At 49.8% G+C, this 17151-nt stretch overlaps 1 protein-coding gene and 1 long non-coding RNA gene across 8 annotated transcripts; one reads left to right on the forward strand and one right to left on the reverse strand.

Annotated features, from left to right (window-relative positions):
- Window positions 1-42: 42 nt before the first annotated feature.
- PORCN (porcupine O-acyltransferase) lies at window positions 43-12268 on the reverse strand. Of its 7 annotated transcripts, XM_007991585.3 has the most exons (16): window positions 12120-12225; window positions 11558-11799; window positions 11268-11440; window positions 9747-9939; window positions 9298-9341; window positions 8720-8901; window positions 8509-8639; window positions 8376-8393; window positions 7071-7085; window positions 6847-6972; window positions 6588-6688; window positions 5405-5481; window positions 5245-5308; window positions 5053-5138; window positions 3896-4006; window positions 43-472 (listed from the first exon to the last, which is right to left on the reverse strand). In XM_007991585.3, exons 2-16 carry the CDS (start codon window positions 11728-11730, stop codon window positions 371-373), a joined length of 1596 nt encoding a protein of 531 aa, XP_007989776.3. In that variant the 5' UTR covers window positions 11731-11799; window positions 12120-12225; the 3' UTR covers window positions 43-370. The 7 variants fall into 7 exon arrangements, with proteins under 7 accessions (XP_007989776.3, XP_007989774.3, XP_037848796.2 ...); XM_007991583.3 differs by lacking the exon at window positions 11558-11799 and having other exon boundaries at window positions 12120-12268; XM_037992868.2 differs by lacking the exon at window positions 11558-11799 and having other exon boundaries at window positions 9747-9868; window positions 12120-12190.
- A 50-nt stretch (window positions 12269-12318) lies between these two features.
- LOC103231925 (uncharacterized) lies at window positions 12319-14712 on the forward strand. Its single transcript, XR_497036.3, has 3 exons — window positions 12319-12504; window positions 12605-12766; window positions 14174-14712. It is a non-coding gene; the product is annotated as an uncharacterized lncRNA (long non-coding RNA).
- The last annotated feature ends 2439 nt before the right edge of the window (window positions 14713-17151 follow it).

Consider the following 17151-nt stretch of genomic DNA (forward strand, 5'->3'; position numbering starts at 1 on the left):
CACTCACTCCTATTCGCCTCTGAGCAGTGAAGAAGAAGCCTACTGTATATTTCCTACTTTTATTTGACAATAACAAATTGTATATAAAAAGGAAGAAGGAAGGCGAGGAGGCCCTGGATCTCCCCCTCTCTGTTTCCCCAAGCATCCCCCACCCCTAGGCCCCAACAGGGACCACCCCCTTCCCGCCTTGTGGTGGGGTGGGGATTGACAGGCATGGAAATGGTGTGATTTGTGTGTGTGTGTGTGTGTTGAGGTGTTGGGGGTCAAGGATGGAGGGGGTCAGGGAGTAGAGAGAGGGCCTTCCCTCATCCCCCATCAGTGGCACCCTGAAAGGGGTCTTAAGAGGGTTATGAGGGTCCACAGATGTGCCTCAGCCTATGAGACGGTAGAAGATCCAGCATCCAAAAGTGACCCAGTGACTGGCCCAGCTGAGCTCTGACCACTTGTGGACAGTGTATGCCATGCCATAGCCCTGTGGGAGAGAAAGAGGTGATGGTCCCACTTAACAAGGACAAAGAAGTTCTCAGGAAAACCCATCCTTTGCCCAAGGACATTTCTGTGACTGCTCTAGGTGAGGCCCCACGGAAGGGCCTAGGTACATATGAAAGGTGACCAGATATAGTTTTTGTCTTCTTCTTTAAAAATCATTTTAAAAACAAAGTGATCCCATTCTCTGACCTGTTATCTCCCTAATATATAAAGAGCTCCTAAAAATCAATTTTTTGGAAAGAAAAATTGCCAGAGAAGGTGAAATAATAGGTCATTCCAGTAAAGGAAAAACAAATGGCTCTTAAACATATGAAAAGATGCTCAGCCTCATTCATAATCTTCCTCATTTTATTTAGTTTCTTTTTGAGACAGGGTCTCATTCTGTCACCCAGGCTGGAGTACAATGGCACGATCTCAGCTCACTGCAACCTCTACCTCCCGGGTTGAAGCGATTCTCCTGCCTCAGCCTCCTGAGTAGCTGGGATTACAGATGCTGCACCACCATGCCCAGCTAATTTTTGTACTTTTAGTAGAGATGGGGTTTCACCATGTTGGTCAGGCTGGTCTCGAACTCCTGACCTCAAGTGATCTGCCCGCCTGGGCATCCCAAAGTGCTGGGATTACAGGCATGAGCCACCCTGCCCGGCCATCTTCTTTATTGAAGTGGCAAACATATCCAGGAAGCTTGAGAGGCACTCTGTACTGGTGGGGCAGCAGGCACGTTCAGGCATTGCTGGTGGGAGAGCACAAAAGTACTACTCCATTGAGACTATCAGGAACAGATCCTACAGATCTGTCTGCACCTGTGTGGATCCACGTGGGTACAGAGTTCCTGCTGCAGCATCACTTGCAATAGGAAAGGACTAGAAATCACCTGATGTTCACCAATAAGAGAAACATTAAACTGCGTCACTTCCTCATAGTGCAAAAAATGAATGAGGACACTATATTCTGATGTGGAAGATTTTCAAAAATTGCAGAACAGTATCATTTGTGTGTTATCTTTAGGGTAAAAACTGGCGAGGGGGTAGAATTAAAATATATTTTTATATTTGTTTGATATGTTTAAATTTTGGAAAGGTATTTTAATAAAAGGATAAAAGTGGGCTTGGTGCGGTGGCTCATGCCTGTAATCCCAGCACTTTGGGAGGTCAAGGCGGGTGGATTACCTGAGGTCAGGAGTTTGAGACCAGCCTGGCCAACATGGTGAAACCCCGTCTCACCATGTAACCTGTAAGAGGGTAGCGGGCAGAGGGTGGGAGTAAGTCTTTTCTCTGAATATCTTGAATACTGTTTGGTTTTTGAACCATGTGATAGGCATTCACTATTTAAAAATATTTTAATGAAAACAAAACAAAAACTTTATTTAAAAAGAAGCAAAAAGCCAGGTGTGGTGTCATGCATCTCTAGTCCCAGCTACCTGGGAGGCTGAGATGGGTGGATTGCTCCAGTCTGGGAGTTTGAGGCTGCAGTGAGCTATGATTGTGCCACTGCACTTCAGCCTGGGTGCCTGAGTGACAGAGTGAGACCATGTCTCAAAAAAAAAAAAAAAAAAAAAAGCAAATCCCAGATTTTGCACACTTAACCTGAATTAAAAACTTTTTTAATGTCAAAAAACATGAAGTTTTGTTTTCAACTGAAACCTAACTAAAAGAGAAGCAAAAACCTGGATTCTGCAAAAGCCATATGAATAAATGTTATTTTTAAATCGTTTTTAATTTAAAAAGGAGTAAAATCTGGAATTTGCATACTCAACATGAACAAAAATAGTGCATACATTTTAATGAAAAATTTTTAAAGTGCAGAATCCAGGGTTTGTACACTCAACCTAAGTAACATAAAATATATATTTTTTGGCCGGGCGCGGTGGCTCACGCCTGTAATCCCCACACTTTGGGAGGCTGAGGCGGGCAGATCACCTGAGGCCAGGAGTTCAAGACCAGCCTGGCCAACATGACAAAATCCCGTCTCTATTAAAAGTACAAAAATTAGCCCAGCATGGTGGCATATGCCTGTAATCCCAGCTACTCAGGAGGCTGAGGCAGGAGAATTGCTTGAACCCAGGAGGTGGAGGTTGCAGTGAGCTGAGATCGAACCATTGCACTCCAGCCTGGGCAACAAGAGCAAGACTCCATCTAAAATAATAATAATAATAATATATATATTAATTAAATAAAACAGGGTGCTCATGCCTGTTATCCTAACACTTTGGGAGATTGAGGCAGGGGGATTGCTTGAGCCTACGAGTTCAAGACCAGCCTGGGCAACATAGGGAGACACTGTCTCCACAAAAAAATTTAAAAAACATTAACCAGGCTTAGTGTTATGCACCTGTAGTCCCGGCTACTCAGGAGGTTGAGGCAGAAGGATGGCTTGAGCCCAGGAATGTGAGGCTGCAGTGGGCTGTGATCACGCCAGTGCACTTTAGCCTGGTGACAAACCTTGTCTCAAAAAAAAAAAAAAAAATTAAATAGGCCGGGCGCGGTGGCTCAAGCCTGTAATCCCAGCACTCTGGGAGGCCGAGGCGGGCGGATCACGAGGTCAGGAGATCGAGACCATCCTGGCTAACACGGTGAAACCCCGTCTCTACTAAAAAATACAAAAAACTGGCCGGGCGAGGTGGTGGGCGCCTGTAGTCCCAGCTACTCAGGAGGCTGAGGCAGGAGAATGGCGTAAACCCGGGAGGCGGAGCTTGCAGTGAGCTGAGATCCGGCCACTGCACTCTAGCCCGGGCGACAGAGCGAGACACCGTCTCAAAAAAAAAAAAAAAAAAAAAAAATTAAATAAGAAGTCTTGCAAATTCTACCTAAACGATAATGAAGTGAAATAATTAACACAAGTAAAACCTGGATTTTCCACTCCATCTCTATAAAATGATTTTTTTTTTTGAGACAGAGTCTCGCTCTGTTGCCCAGGCTGGAGTGCAGTGGCATGGGCTCACTGCAACCTCTGCCTCCTGGGTTCAAGTGATTATCCTGCCTCAGCCTCCCAAGTAGCTGGAATTACAGGCGCACCATCACGCCTGGCTAATTTTTTACATTTTTGGTAGAGACAGGGTTTCAAAGGGTTGGCCAGGCTGATCTTGAACTCCTGACTTCAAGTAATCCGTCTGCCACGGCCTCCCAAAGTGCTGGGATTACAGGCGTGAGCCACCATGCCCAGCCTAAAAGTAATTTTATAAGTAAAATAAATAAACATGTTTTGCATACTTCATCCAAATAAAAGACCTAATAGTGTGACTCAAGCAGAGGGACTATGGGAAAGGACCGAGGAGCACTGGCTGCCCAGGCAAAGCAGCACAGTCTGAGGAGCTCAGGCCTCAGCTTCCCAGCCTTTGTCCTCATGGTTTCCCCCTGCCAGGTAGCGCCACCCTTGGTTAACCACACAGCCCAGGGCCCCACCTCACCTGCTCCTCTGTGGTGTCGTCCACATCGACATCAAACAGGGAGCCCAGGTAGGCCAGGTGGAAGATGGCCAGGGCTCCAAAGAGCAAATTTAAGGCTCGCACCCCCAGGCCCTGTGGGGGACAGACGGATATATTTGGCAACTGGACCTACTCACTGTGTCCCACCTCCTCCTTCGTGGGGGAGCCCAGGGGACACACAGGGCACAATGGGTTCCAGGACTGAGAATGCCCAGGGTACCCCCTGAGATAGGGAAGAGATGGTTCAGGGAGCCTCCTATGGGAGTACAGAGGCATCCAAGGATGAGGGTACTGTTCACAGTGAGGGCATCCTGGGTTGGGAAGCTTCGAGTCTCCAGGCAGAGGAGGAAGAGTGGCAGGGCTTTGAGTCGGGGCTTTATAGTAATGAATGGGAGTCGGGTGGGAGACAAATATGAGGTTGTCTGTACTTCTTATTGCAAACAGAATAAAAACACAAAACCAAACCAAACCAAATCCCCACCATGACCTAGCGGGCCCATGCCTCCCACCCATCTCCCCTCCCCACCCCACCTCTGCTCAGGCCACACTGGCTGCCTTGCTATTTCTCAAAGATTCCAGGCCCTCTCCTACCTCAGGGCCTTTCCACTGGGTGTCCCTCTGCCTGGAACGTTTCCCTCTCTTACCTCCTTCGGTTAAAGGCCTCAAACGTCACCTCACCAGGGAGGCTTCTCTGACCTCCCTATTTCAAATGGAAATCACCCCCATAAAGGAATCACCTTTTCCTTACGCATTTTCTCCTTAGCACTACTTGCAATCTGACACACTATTATTAGACTTTACTGACTCATTTTTTATCTACTGTCTGCCCGGTTAAAATGCTTGTCTCATAGTGCTGGGACTTCGGTCTGTTTCGTTCACCATTGTCTCCAGCACCTAGAGCACCAACAGGCACTCAACAGATGTTCATTGGGGGAAACAAATGCCAAGTGTGTATACAGCAGATGCTCGATAAATGCCTGTTAGGGAAACAGATGCTAGCGAATAGAGGAGAGGTTATGGGGATGGCTCAGGCACCAAAAGAAGAAGTTGGGCACCCTGAGACAGATACAGGGTAGAGACAGAAGGAACATTTTTGACGGGGAGTGTTGGGCACAAGGTTGCCCAGGCTGAACCCTCACCAAGCGATGCTGGTGTGAACAGTCTGGCGGGCACCGTTTTGACAAGACACAGGCACTGAGGATCCGAGCCAGGCGCTTCCGGAGGACTGGGGCAGTGGGGAGAGGTAAGGGGGTCAGGTTAGCCTCAGGGGAGGCTGGCTCCAGCCCCCGACCAACCTTCTATCCCTCGGCTGGGCTGGGCCCTGCACTCACCATGCTCCACGTAAGTGATAAAAGCCAGGGATAGCAGGACCGCAGCCAGGTGGAAGCTGAAGCCCTGGGGGAGTGCAGGGGACAATGGAATGAGTGAGGAAGAGGCCCTGCCACCCGCCCCCACCCAGCTTCCACCCCGATCCTGCTCCACCCTGCTCACATGTAGGAGGGCGCTGGCTGCATAGGTGACCAGCACAGCTGAGAAGGTCCCCAGGCGGAGAGCATTCTTGAAAACATCTGGAGGGGAAGAGATGTGGGACAAAATTCTCCTGAGAGTCCCCCAGCCCCTCCTGGAAGGCCATCGGCAGGATGAGAATACCCACAACCTGTTGGAGCCCCCAGGATAAAGTCCTTAGATGGCCTCAAACTTCACATGCCCGAAGCCCAGCTCCTGATCCTCCCCTGAGCCTGCTCCTCCCAGTCTCATCAAGTTCAGTCAATGTCAACTCCACCCTTCCAGTTCCTCAGGGCAAAAACCTGGGAATTACCCTTCATTTGCCCTCCCCAAACTCCCACATCCAAATTCAGCAAATCGTGTGAGTTCCACCTTCAGAATATGCCAGAATCTGAGCTCTCCTCTCCACATCCACTGCCACCACCACCATCACTGGCCTGGTGATGGCAGTGGCCTCCTCACCGCTGCATCCTTGCCCCCTCCCCTCAGTCTGTCCTCACAGCAGCCAGAGGGATCCTGTTGCAACCTGAGTCAGCCCAGGGCCCTCCTCAGCTTGGAGCCCTGCTGTGGCACTCATCTCTCTCAATGAAAAAGCCAAAGTCCTCTCCGTGGCCCACGAGACCCTCCAGGCCCTCCCTGACCTCACTGCCTGCCACTGGCCCCTGGCTCACTCTGCTCCTGCCCCCGCTGGCTTTCTTGCTGTTCCCCATGCACCAAGCAAGCTCCCACCTCAGGACCTTTGCACCTGCTGTTCCCGCATCTGCTATATTCCTCCCCCATATATCCGCACTCCCTGCTCCCTCACCTGCCTTGCGTCTTTGCTCCAATGTCACCTCCTCGGGGAGACTTGCTCTGGCTAATTTTTTACAATTGCAATACCCCACCCTCCCCACTCCTATCTCCTGCCAGCACTCCTGGATCACCTTTACCTGCTTTATCTTTTTTTTTTTTTTTTTTTTTTTTTTTTTTTTACCATAGCACTTATCAACACCTGAGCTATTATGTATTTTTTTCTCTAATTTATCATCTGCCCCCCAGGAGAACTGCAGCTCCACAAGGGTAGGGATTTTGGGTGCCTAGCACATAGAAGGTGCTCAGTAAATGTTGTATGAATGTATGAAAGGGCCTGGATTACCAACATAGCTGGAGTGGTGACTTGGTGACTCACAGTTATTTAGCCAATAAGACATAGGTAGGTTCCAGCTTGTGACAACTTCCACCATTGACCGAGGCAGCTCCACATTCAGTGGCTTAGACACCGTCAGGTCCCTGTTGGCCGAAGAGATATGCACATCCATTTGGGATCTCAACTCATCTGACCACCACACTTCTGTCTTGGCTGTTCCCTCCCTGGGAGCACCCGCCCTCCTCCCTGCAGCTCCTCTAGGCAGCACCCTGTGGGAGAGGGGGTCCCCAAGCCCTCCCACCATTCCAGGTGATCCTTCTCCTCGGTAAAGCCAGCCCCCGCCAACGTGGCTGTGGCCTCGGACAGAAAGCCCACAAAATAGTTGCTGAAGTGGAAGGAGACAGCACTCTCGTAGGCTCGCAGCCACCTGGGGAGAAAGGGGCAGGGGTGAGAGGCATCATGTTCAGGTCCCAACATGATACCCCACCACATGTCAGCATCCTGGGCCCCGCTCTGTAGACTCACCTTACCATGGTGCCCCTAGGTCCCCCAGGGGTCAGGAAGGCAGCAGAGAAGAAAGAAAAGAGAGTCAGAGAGGCCCTGGAGGCTGGTCTGAATTGTTCAGACAAGACAGACGAAATGTAACCGCAAAAAAGGTGAACTATGATAGTCACACACAGACATCCACTCTCAGGCAGTTAGTCTTATGTGGCTCAAACAGATGCATGAGCTGTCCTATAATATGGCATGTCTTATAATATGTCCTATAATGTGGCAGGCTCACATGGCCAGACGGCCAAAGCCAGCCACCATCAGAGGCCCGACTTCACAGACCTGCACCCTCTAACAGCCAGACACAAATATCAGACTCCCAGCCTTGCAGTGCTCTAACCTGACTCAGTGACCATAGGACAGCCAAAAATCCCTGGGCGGGGCACAGAGAACATCAAACACCCTGCTATGCACACACACCCCCCCTACTAGTTGCAATCAGACATGGTCAAAAACAGGCAGCATCCTGCGTTGGAAAAAGTATAGGTTCTGAAGTTAGGCCTGGGATTCATGCCTGGCTGCTTACCTGGGTGACACTGGTCAAGTCACTTGACCTTTTGGAGACTCATTTGGCATTAGACCTAAACAGCAGTCAGGGAGTGGGGCAGGGGCCATACAACCAAAGAGCCCGATCAAACCCTATAGTCAAACCAGAGGCAGTCAGTCCTGTAGGCAGGCACAGACCAGAGTTGGGTACAACCCCTCAGCTAGACAACACCAAGCCATCAGGCAAGGCAGACACACAGGCAGAGGTAGTCCATGAACTCCACAGACAGGCATATGACAAGCCACAGTCAGACCCACTCCTGGCCAAAGCTACAAAAAATCAGAATCATCAACACAGATTTATCTTATCCAACGACAGCCACGCACCCTATCATTGACGATGGCACAGCCAGACAGCCACTCACAGGCTTACATTCTGGGGGTCAGTGGCCAATAGACAAACAACCCATACATATCCCTAGCCAGAGTCACTGACAGGTTAAAGTCACCCAACGAACACACACTTGTCACTCTCCATGACAGTTATGTGACTCGCTTCTAACAGCGAGACAGCTGAACAGATGGACAGCCAGACACATAGTATGTGTTGGAGTGTCAGTCATACAGAGTCACAGAGCCAAGCTTGGTCAGCCAGCCAGCCAGCCACAGTCTCTGTCTAGTCATGGAGTTGACGGTCAGACACACTTGGACACACAGAACCCATTGGTCATGGGCTCTGCCCCCACTCACGTCAGCCCCACTCCACGCGCCCTCACACTTGCCCTCATTTACCTGGCTTTGCGTTTCTTGCTGTAGTAACAGAAGACAGAAAGAAGCATTAAGAGACAGGCTCAGAACTGGGGAAACCGTGGGTCCCTACCCAACCCCCTCATTGCTGGGCAGGGTCCTCAAAGGCTGTGCTCACTTGCGAAGGAGGCGGTCACCGTCCAGGGGGATGAAGTACGGGAAGAGGTAGGGGCCCACGCAAGTGGACAGCACAAGGCACAGCAGGGCCAGTGCCAGGCTCCGGGCCACCTTCTGCAGCCATCGGCAGCTCTGTAGGGATCAAGGCTCCATGAGTGCTGCCCCAGGGTGGCTCCCACAGTCCCTGCCCACCCATCCACTCAGGACCTCACCAGTGGGCGGCCTTGGACAGCTTGTAGGTAGCTGTGGAAGGATATCCAGGGCCCGAACACGATGGTGCCCACGAAGTAGAGGTAGCCCATGAACTCCACCGGCGAGGGCACTGCACCCACCTCGCCCCGGTCCAGGTCAAAACCCAGAGACACCGCTTTCATGGCCACAATCATCTGGGCCCCTATGTATGGTGCCCATGGTCAAGTGGATGGGCAGAGAGCAGATCAGCATGGCAGGGAGCAGGTGCATCAGGTGAGATGTGGTAGGAAAAGGGGGCACAAGGATGGCTAGGTGGGCATGGGACAGATAGGCAGGTGGGCAAGGAAGCCCAGGACAGACAGATGCCCTTACTCCAGAGAGTCAGGCACGTACATGACACGAGACAGACAGACTTCGGGAAAATGCACAGTGGAAAGAGACATGGACCCGAGGGTAATGTGAGGTCTGCATGTGCAGTGGGGTGGGCAGGTGAGGGAGAAAAGCAGGGGAGGAAAGGCACAGGGTGGGGGCAGTTAGGAGACACGGAGTGGGGCAGGGGGCTTGGGCAGGTGAGAGGAGCAGGGGCAGGGCTACCTACCTCGCATCTTGTGCCATGTCACGGTGTCTACCATGTGCATCTCACTGAGGAAAAAGGTGCTGGTCTTGGTCCCATGACACTCATGGCCTCTGAGACCACAGGGGACGGGGGAAGGGGGGACCAAGGTGCCCAGAGGGTTCTGCCTCCTCCTATCCTACAACAGTCTCATGGCAGAAAAATTCTCCCAGGCTTCCTCCTCCAGGGGGAGCCCATGCCCAACCTGTCCCTTACAGTCCTGTGAAAGGACAAATCTCCCAGATTCCCTTCTCCAGGGACACTCCACACCTTCCCTGTTCTGTTTCTCCTCATAGGCAAATGATTCTCCCAGACTCCCTTGTTTCTCCAGGGAATCTCACCACCCTCCCTGTCTTGGACAACTTCATCAGGGGCCTGGGGACCCACCCACGCACTTCAGCCAACAGTGTGAGGATAAGGATGCACACTCATACCCCATGAGTAGGTAGATGAGGATGGTGACAGAGAGGAAGACGCCTCGATGGGAGGAATGTCGGCAGAGGAACAGCACGAGGTAGCACAGGAGGCTGAGCAGCACGACCCAAACCATGTGCAGCTGGAAGAAGTGGTAGAGGCTGAAGAACCCGCCTGCCACGGTGCTTGCATGCTTCAGGTAGGATGGCAACCCTTTGGGTGAAAGGGAGAAAGAAAGGGAGAGAAAGAACGAGAAAGAGAGAGAGAGGGAGTGGGAGGAAGGGAGGAAGGGAGGGAGGGAGGGAGGGAGGGAGGGAGAGAGGGAGAACAAGAAAGAGAAGGTTGGTGGGCTGGTAGGAAGGGGAGGATGACCTGGGCAGAGGGCGTAGCCAGGGCAAAGGCCTTCAGGCTGGAATGTAGTGGGATTGGAGGGGCCAAAGCAGGTGTTGGGGAGCTGGAGAGGGTGGCAGGGCCTGGGTTTAAAGAAAAGAAACATCTGTAAAGGGCATTTGGGGGACCCTGGAAGAAATTCAGATATCAATTTATATAGGATAACATTATTGTATCCAGATTCAATGTCTTGGGGGGTGATGGTGGAGGATGTGTTTGTCGGGGATGATGTCCTTGTTCTCAGGGGCCACACACTGAAGGATGTGAGGTACAGTGTCATGATGTCAGCAGGTTATTCAAGCAATTCAGGAAGATGATAGATAGATAGATGGATGGATGGATAGATAGATAGATAGATAGATAGATAGAGCCAGCTAATGTGGCAAGATGTTGACAGAGAATCTGGTGATGCATACGTGGGTGCTCATTATACTATTTTTTCAACATTTCAGTAGCTTTGAAATATTTCAAAATAATAAACCTGGGAAAAAATAGAACATCCATTAAAAAAAAAAAAAAAAAAGAAAAGAAAAAAGAAAGTGTAGAACCTTCGGATCTCAGATTTCCAGAAATCTCTGCCTCCTATAGGAATCTTGGGGACTTGGAATCTTTCATTAAGATACAGGCCTGCTATGACTGTGGAAACATTTCAGAATCCTAGAATCCAGAAAATGCATCATGCCCTGATTATAGAAATCCACAAACGCCAACATTTCAGAAGTCTAGAATGTGAGAATTTCAAATTGTCAGAATCTCCAAACCCTGTAATCACGGTACATTGGGATTCCATAACCCTGTGACATCAGCATGGCAATGTCTTATAACCTTGGGATGTAGACATTTCAGAATCCCAAGATCCAAGAACCTCAGCTTTCCGGAATCCCAGAATCCAGGAATACTGAAGGGCATGGCTTGGCATGGCAGGATGTGGCTCGGTGTGGCGTGGCATGGGGTGGCTGGCATAGTAGAATGCAGTATGGTGGAATGGGGTTTGGCCTGGTGGGATGTGGTGGGGCTGAACGTGTTGGGGCCCAGCTTGGACATGCTGGGGCCTGGCAGGATGTGGCAGGGTAAGGTGTGGCTCGATATGGATGAATGTGGGAGGTCTGATATGGCCTGGCATGGTGGCGCACCGTATGGCAGGCACTTACCGAGCCTCCAGAGGAGGCGGCAGGCGAGGCAGATGGCAAGGAGCAGCCAGATCTGGTCAAGGCCCTGCTGGGCAGTAGGCAGGAGACAGCCTTGCAGTAGCTGCTGGAAAAATTCCTGGCGGCTAAAGGTGGCCATTGCGGACCCCCACGGATGGATGGCCAGATGGATAGATCTGTCAAAGCAGGGACACAGAGGGAGCGGGTGTCCGTGGGGCAGACCTCGCTTAAGGAATGGACTCCGACACTCACATTTCAGCTTGGGGCTGCCCAACCCATGTAAAGGCACGTACTGGAGGACTGGGGGAGGGTGTGAGAAGTCAGGTACATCAGACTGAGCCACCAGCTGTGTGCATGTGAGTGTTCGGCATGCACACGCACAGCCTGTGACCTGGAGTGAATGAAGGACCTCTGTCTCTCCAATGCCGTGAACAGTCCAGTCCGATGGTGATGGGATGGCATACATTTCAGGCCCATATATCAAATGGGGCGGGCGACGGGAAGGGGAATCCCTGGTTTCCAAGGTAGAGTCGCTCTGAGTGGAGGGCAGAGAGGGGGATTCTGTGACACTTGGGGGCCGTGTGCATCTCTCCTTGTATGGATGCGGCGGCGCGGGGCGGGGGTTTGTCCTGTATCCTCCGCGCGCCTCATCTCATCCCCACCCGGCGAGAGGCCGCCAACAAAGTCCTGCCCAGGTCTGGGGACTGCAAGGAGGTGGTGGCAGGGGACATAGCTGGAGGGAGAGTCGGAAAGGTGATGGGGAGGGGGTCCTAGCGCTCGCGCTACAGATCCACCCGGGGAGGCCGGCTCAGGGATGGGAGCTGGGGAGCCGCGTGCGCACTACTGGCGACCTACCTGGCAGGAAAGAAGCCGTGGTCCTGGGGACCGAGGACGCGCTGCCGCCGCCGCTGCCTCCTCCGGGCAGCCTCCCCCGCAGGCCGCAAGGCCGGGACCAGCAGCGGCTCCCAGGGCGGCGCGGCGAGCGGGCCCTTTAAATCCCGGGGCGGCCCGGCCGCCGGCTCGGCCAATGGGAGAGCGGGAGGGGGGCGGGGACGGGGACGCGGAGGAGGGGAGCAGGAGGATTGAGGGGAGCCGGGCGCTGGGGGACGTCGGCGCGCAGGACGTTCACGCCCGCACCTTTCCGGCCTGTGGCGGTTCCAGCCCCAGACCGTTTGCATCTGGAGGATTTCTAGCCATCCAAGAACAAACTTCCGAATCTCCAAATTTCCAAGCCTTGGAAGTGAGAAGGGAAGGATGGGGGTGGGAGGAGGGAAGCCGTTGCACCCCGAAATAGTCACCCGCGCAAGTCCTCTAAATACCGTGGTGTCCCTGTTTCACAGATGGGAAAACAAACCGAGATCTCTCCTTCTCCAGCCTTTGAAAGAACCGAAGTAACTCCCAACCCTCCCCACCTCCTGGGACCGGCCAGGAACATTTATAAGTAATGACTGTGTCACCTAGGAACACAAATTAGGCTCCTGTGCTTCCCCTGGGGACGAGCTGTGAGTACTTGGCCTGTCGTCGTTGAGAAGTGATTTGCATGCTTAATTCCCCAGCAGACTCTTTGCTTCGAAGGTGACCCCAGCGACTAGTAAATGTTCTCTGTGAACTAGAGGGAGGCTAGTATGGAGCACTTAAAAGAGGGGGCATTTATAAAGCTCTTAAGGGCCAGGCTTGGTGGCTCACTCCTATAATCCCAGCACTTTGGGAGGCCAAAGGTAGGAGGATCGCTTGAGGTCAGGAGTTCGAGACCAGCCTGGCCAACATGGCGAAACCCCGTCGCTACTAAAAATACAAAAATTAGCCTGGCATAGTGGCGCACGCTTGTAATCCCAGCTACTCGGGAGGCTAAGGCAGGAGAATCGGGAGGTGGAGGTTGCAGTGAGCCGAGATCGCACCATTGTGGGCTACAAGAGCGAAACTCCGTCTCAAAATAAATAAATAAATAAAGACTGGGCGTGGTGGCTCACGCCTGTAACCCAGCACTTTGGGAGGCCGAGGTGGATGGATCACCTGAGGTCATGAGTTCGAGACCAGGCTGGCCAATATAGCGAAACCCTGTCTCTACTAAAAATACAAAAAAATTAGCTGGGCGTGGTGGCAGGCACCTGTAATCCCAGCTACTCTGGAGGCTGAAGCAGAAGAACCGCTTAAACCCAGGAGGTGGAGGTTGCAGTGAGCTGAGATCACGCCATTGCACTCCAGCCTGGGCGACAAGAGCAAAACTCCTTCTGCAAAATAAACAAACAAACGAGCAAAATTCCTTCTCTAAATAAACAAATAAATAAAGAAGAAAGCACTTACACTGGCCCCATCTGCATCTCTATCTGCACCAACACTAAAGATTTATGTAGCACCCACCTTCTACCTACCCTACTGCTGCAATTTCTAGGCATTCCACTTTGTACCTAGGCTGATGAAGGGCCTATTTTTCCAAAAGAGCACTTACTGGGCACTTACTGCACTGCATTCTTAACTGTGACATGGAAGGGAGAAGGAAGCCCAGGTCAAGCTGGACTCCACCCTGACCTGGGCAGCCAACTGAAACAGAATTTAATCAGATTAACAATGGCCTGTATGGAGCTGGGCAAGTCATGTTCACTCACCCGTCTCCAGTGTCCTTTTCTGTTAAACAAAAGAGTGGGGTTGGCAGTTTTTTGCTGGGAAACACCAATGGTAATTGAAGAGAAATGTATGTTTTCTCTCTATTCAACATGAAGTTAAGTGGAGTTCTAGCTCATAAATTAGTATTCATGTATTACAAACAAAAAATATTTAATACGGTAAGAATATGTATGTATAAGGAATAATAGCTTAGACCAGATACACAAATATCAATTCTTTTCCTTAACAGCAGAATACAGGATGTACATTTTATGAATTAAATTTCATTTTAATTTTTTTCTCAGTTGTCAAACCCACTCGGCAAGTTGAGTCAACAGTGACCCACAGCACCTACTAGAAATACTTCCCTCAAATGCAAGACCTGGCATTTTAAACTGGAAGATTCTTACCACATGTGCTCCTGGGCTTCGCGGACTTGATTGTTTCCATCTAGGCTTTTGACGTGTGTCACAAAGAAGTAGGATCTAGATGCTAGGATATATAATGAACATCTACAAATCAGTCAGAAGAGGACAAACAATACACTTGGCAATAGACATTGGGTACAAATAAGTAATTCACAGCAGAAGAAACTTGAGAGATGGTCAATATGTATAATATATGAAAAGATAACCCAATCTCTTTACTTCTCAGGGAAATGTAAAATTAAAACAACAGTGAGATATAATACCATTTTACATCTACCAGATGTTGTTCTTCATATTTTTATCACTGGAGCTTAGTAGAGGGTGGACACTCAACAAATGTCTGTGGTCGTTCTGGGTTGTGGATTCTGGGGTGTTTTAAATGAGCTCTCCATAATTAAAGAGATGCAAATTAAAAACAATGATATACTATTTTTCACTTATGGGACTGACAAGAATGCCAAGCCTTATAATGATAACATATTTACTCTGTCTCTGTCCTTCTGGTTTTTTTCTCTCCATATATGTACAGATGTAATTTTTATATATATATATATATATACACACACACATATATATGTATATACACATATATATGTGTATATATATAAAATTTTTCTGAATGATACACAGTGATTTTTCTGAATTATTTGTTAGTGGTTGCAGATATGACACCCTTTTAACTAAATACTTAGGTATGAATTTCCTAAGAGCAAGGACTTTGTTTTTTTTTATTTTAGCATTGCTACCAGCATAGTATGAGGTTTCCATTGCTCCACATCCTCACAAATACTTGTTATCTGACTTTTTGGTTCTAGCCACCCTGGTGGGCATGTCAATAGTGTCCTTGTATAAGAAAAGGGAATCATAGGGTCACGAGATACATTCTGTTATCAGGTTTTTTTAGTCTCCTCCAATATGGAACAATGTCTCCATCTTCACTTAACTTTCATGATCTTGATGTTTTGGGAGAGCACAGACCAGTTCTTTGGAAGAATGTCCTTCAATTTGGTTTTATCTGATGTCTCCTCATGATTAGATTTGAAATCTGCATTTTTGACAGGAATTCCACAGAAGTGACGCTGTGTTCTCAGCGTTATCAGGAGGCAGGAGGGTTCAGTTAGTCTCGAAATTGTTAGCATTGATCTTTTGGTTAAAGTGGTCTTCCAGTTTTCACCAGTATAAATTTACTATTTTTCCCTTTGTAATTCTTTTTTTTTTTTTTTTGAGACAGGGTCTTGCCCTATCACCCAAGCTTGAGGGCATTGATACAATCATGGCTCACTGCATCTTCAAACTCCTGGGCTCATGTAATCTTCAAGGACTACAGGTGTGAGTCATCATGTCCGGCTAATTTTTAAATTTTTTGTGGAAACAGTCTCGCTACGTTGCCCAGGCTGATCTTGGATTCCTGGGCTTAAGCAATCCTCCTGCATTGGCCTCCCAAAGTGCTGGGATTACAGGCATGATCCCCTTCTGTAATTAATAAGTAGCTTGTCGGGAGATACTTTGAGACTATAACTCTGCAATTTTTTTAAAATCAAACTTTTACTCACTAGATTGATTGTTAGGGTCACACTAGATCTCGAAGAAAAATTATCAGAGCTCAAGGTCAAGAAAGGAAGGGAGGGGGGTTCCAGGTCGCTCGCCTGACCTGGGCAAATCCATTGGTGGTTCTTGCCTGAAGCAGTAACTACTCTGATGGTGGCCAAATAATGATTTTTCTTTCACACATATACCTGGGATTTTACTGTGAGGAAAAGCTTTATCTCTCTCTCTCTCTCTCTCTCTCTCTGGGACTTGTAAGATTCTTATTTTATTTTATTTATTTATTTATTTATTGAAACGGAGTCTCGTTCTGTCACCTAGGCTGGAGCGCAGTGGCACAATCTCCGCTCACTGCCTCCTCCCCCTCCTGGGTTCAATGGATTCTTCTGCCTGAGCCTCCCAAGTAACTGGGATTATAGGCACCCACCACCACACCTGGCTAATTTTTGTATTTTTAGTAGAGACGGGTTTCACCACGTTGGCCAGGCTGGTCTCGAACTCCTGACCTGAGGTGATCCTCCCGCCTCAGCCTCCCAAAGTGCTGGGATTACAGGCATGAGCCACTGTGCCTGGCCAGATTCTTATTTTGTTGATTGATTGATTGTTAGGGTCTCACTGTGTTGCCCAGGCTGGAGGGCAGTGGCTCAATCATAACTCACTGCAGCCTACAACTCCTGGGCTCAAGTGATCCTCCTGCCTCAGCTTCCTGAGTAGCTGGGATTTTAAAAAATTCTTTTCTGGCCGGGCACGGTGGCTCATGCCTGTAATCCCAGCACTTTGGGAGGCTGAGGAGGGTGGACGACCTGAGGTCAGGAGTTTGAGACCAGCCTGGCCAACATGGTGAAACCCCATCTCTACTAAAAATACAAAAAAATTAGCCAAGTGTGGTGGTGGGCGCCTTGTAATCCCAGCTACTCAGGAGGCTGAGGTAGAAGAATTGCTTGAATCCAGGAGGCAAAGATTGCAGTGAGCTGACATCACCACTGCATTCCAGCCTGGGCAACAGAGCAAGACTCAATCTCAAAGAAAGAACATTCTTTTCTAGAGATGGGGTCTTGCTATGTTGCCCAGCCTGTTCCTGAACTCCTGGCCTCAAGCCATCCTGCCATATCACAAAGTGCTGGGATTACAAGTGTGAGCCACCATGCCTGGCCCCACACTAGATCTCGAAGAAAAATTATGAGAGCTCAAGGTCAAGAAAGGAAGGGAGGGGGGTTCCAGGTCGCTCTCCTGACCTGGGCAAATGCAGAGGGAAATTGAGAGATGGGAATGAGGTGCTCCTGGTGACAGGGTCTGTGAGGGTGCCCACT

This window comes from Chlorocebus sabaeus, chromosome X, assembly GCF_047675955.1.
Source record: "Chlorocebus sabaeus isolate Y175 chromosome X, mChlSab1.0.hap1, whole genome shotgun sequence".
Taxonomy (NCBI): Eukaryota; Metazoa; Chordata; class Mammalia; order Primates; family Cercopithecidae; genus Chlorocebus; species Chlorocebus sabaeus.

Bases quoted from the DNA above. Each gene is read 5' to 3' on its own strand.
- PORCN (XM_007991585.3), bottom strand. From the start codon at position 11,730: ATGTATGCCATCCCATCACCATCGGACTGGACTGTTCACGGCATTGGA. The intron at 9,342-9,746 runs GTATGAGTGTGC...CTTTTTCCTCAG, and splicing joins CTCATCTACCTACTCATGGG to TGAGATGCACATGGTAGACA. The intron at 473-3,895 runs GTGAGGTGGGGC...TCTCTCCCACAG, and splicing joins ACGACACCACAGAGGAGCAG to GGCTATGGCATGGCATACAC.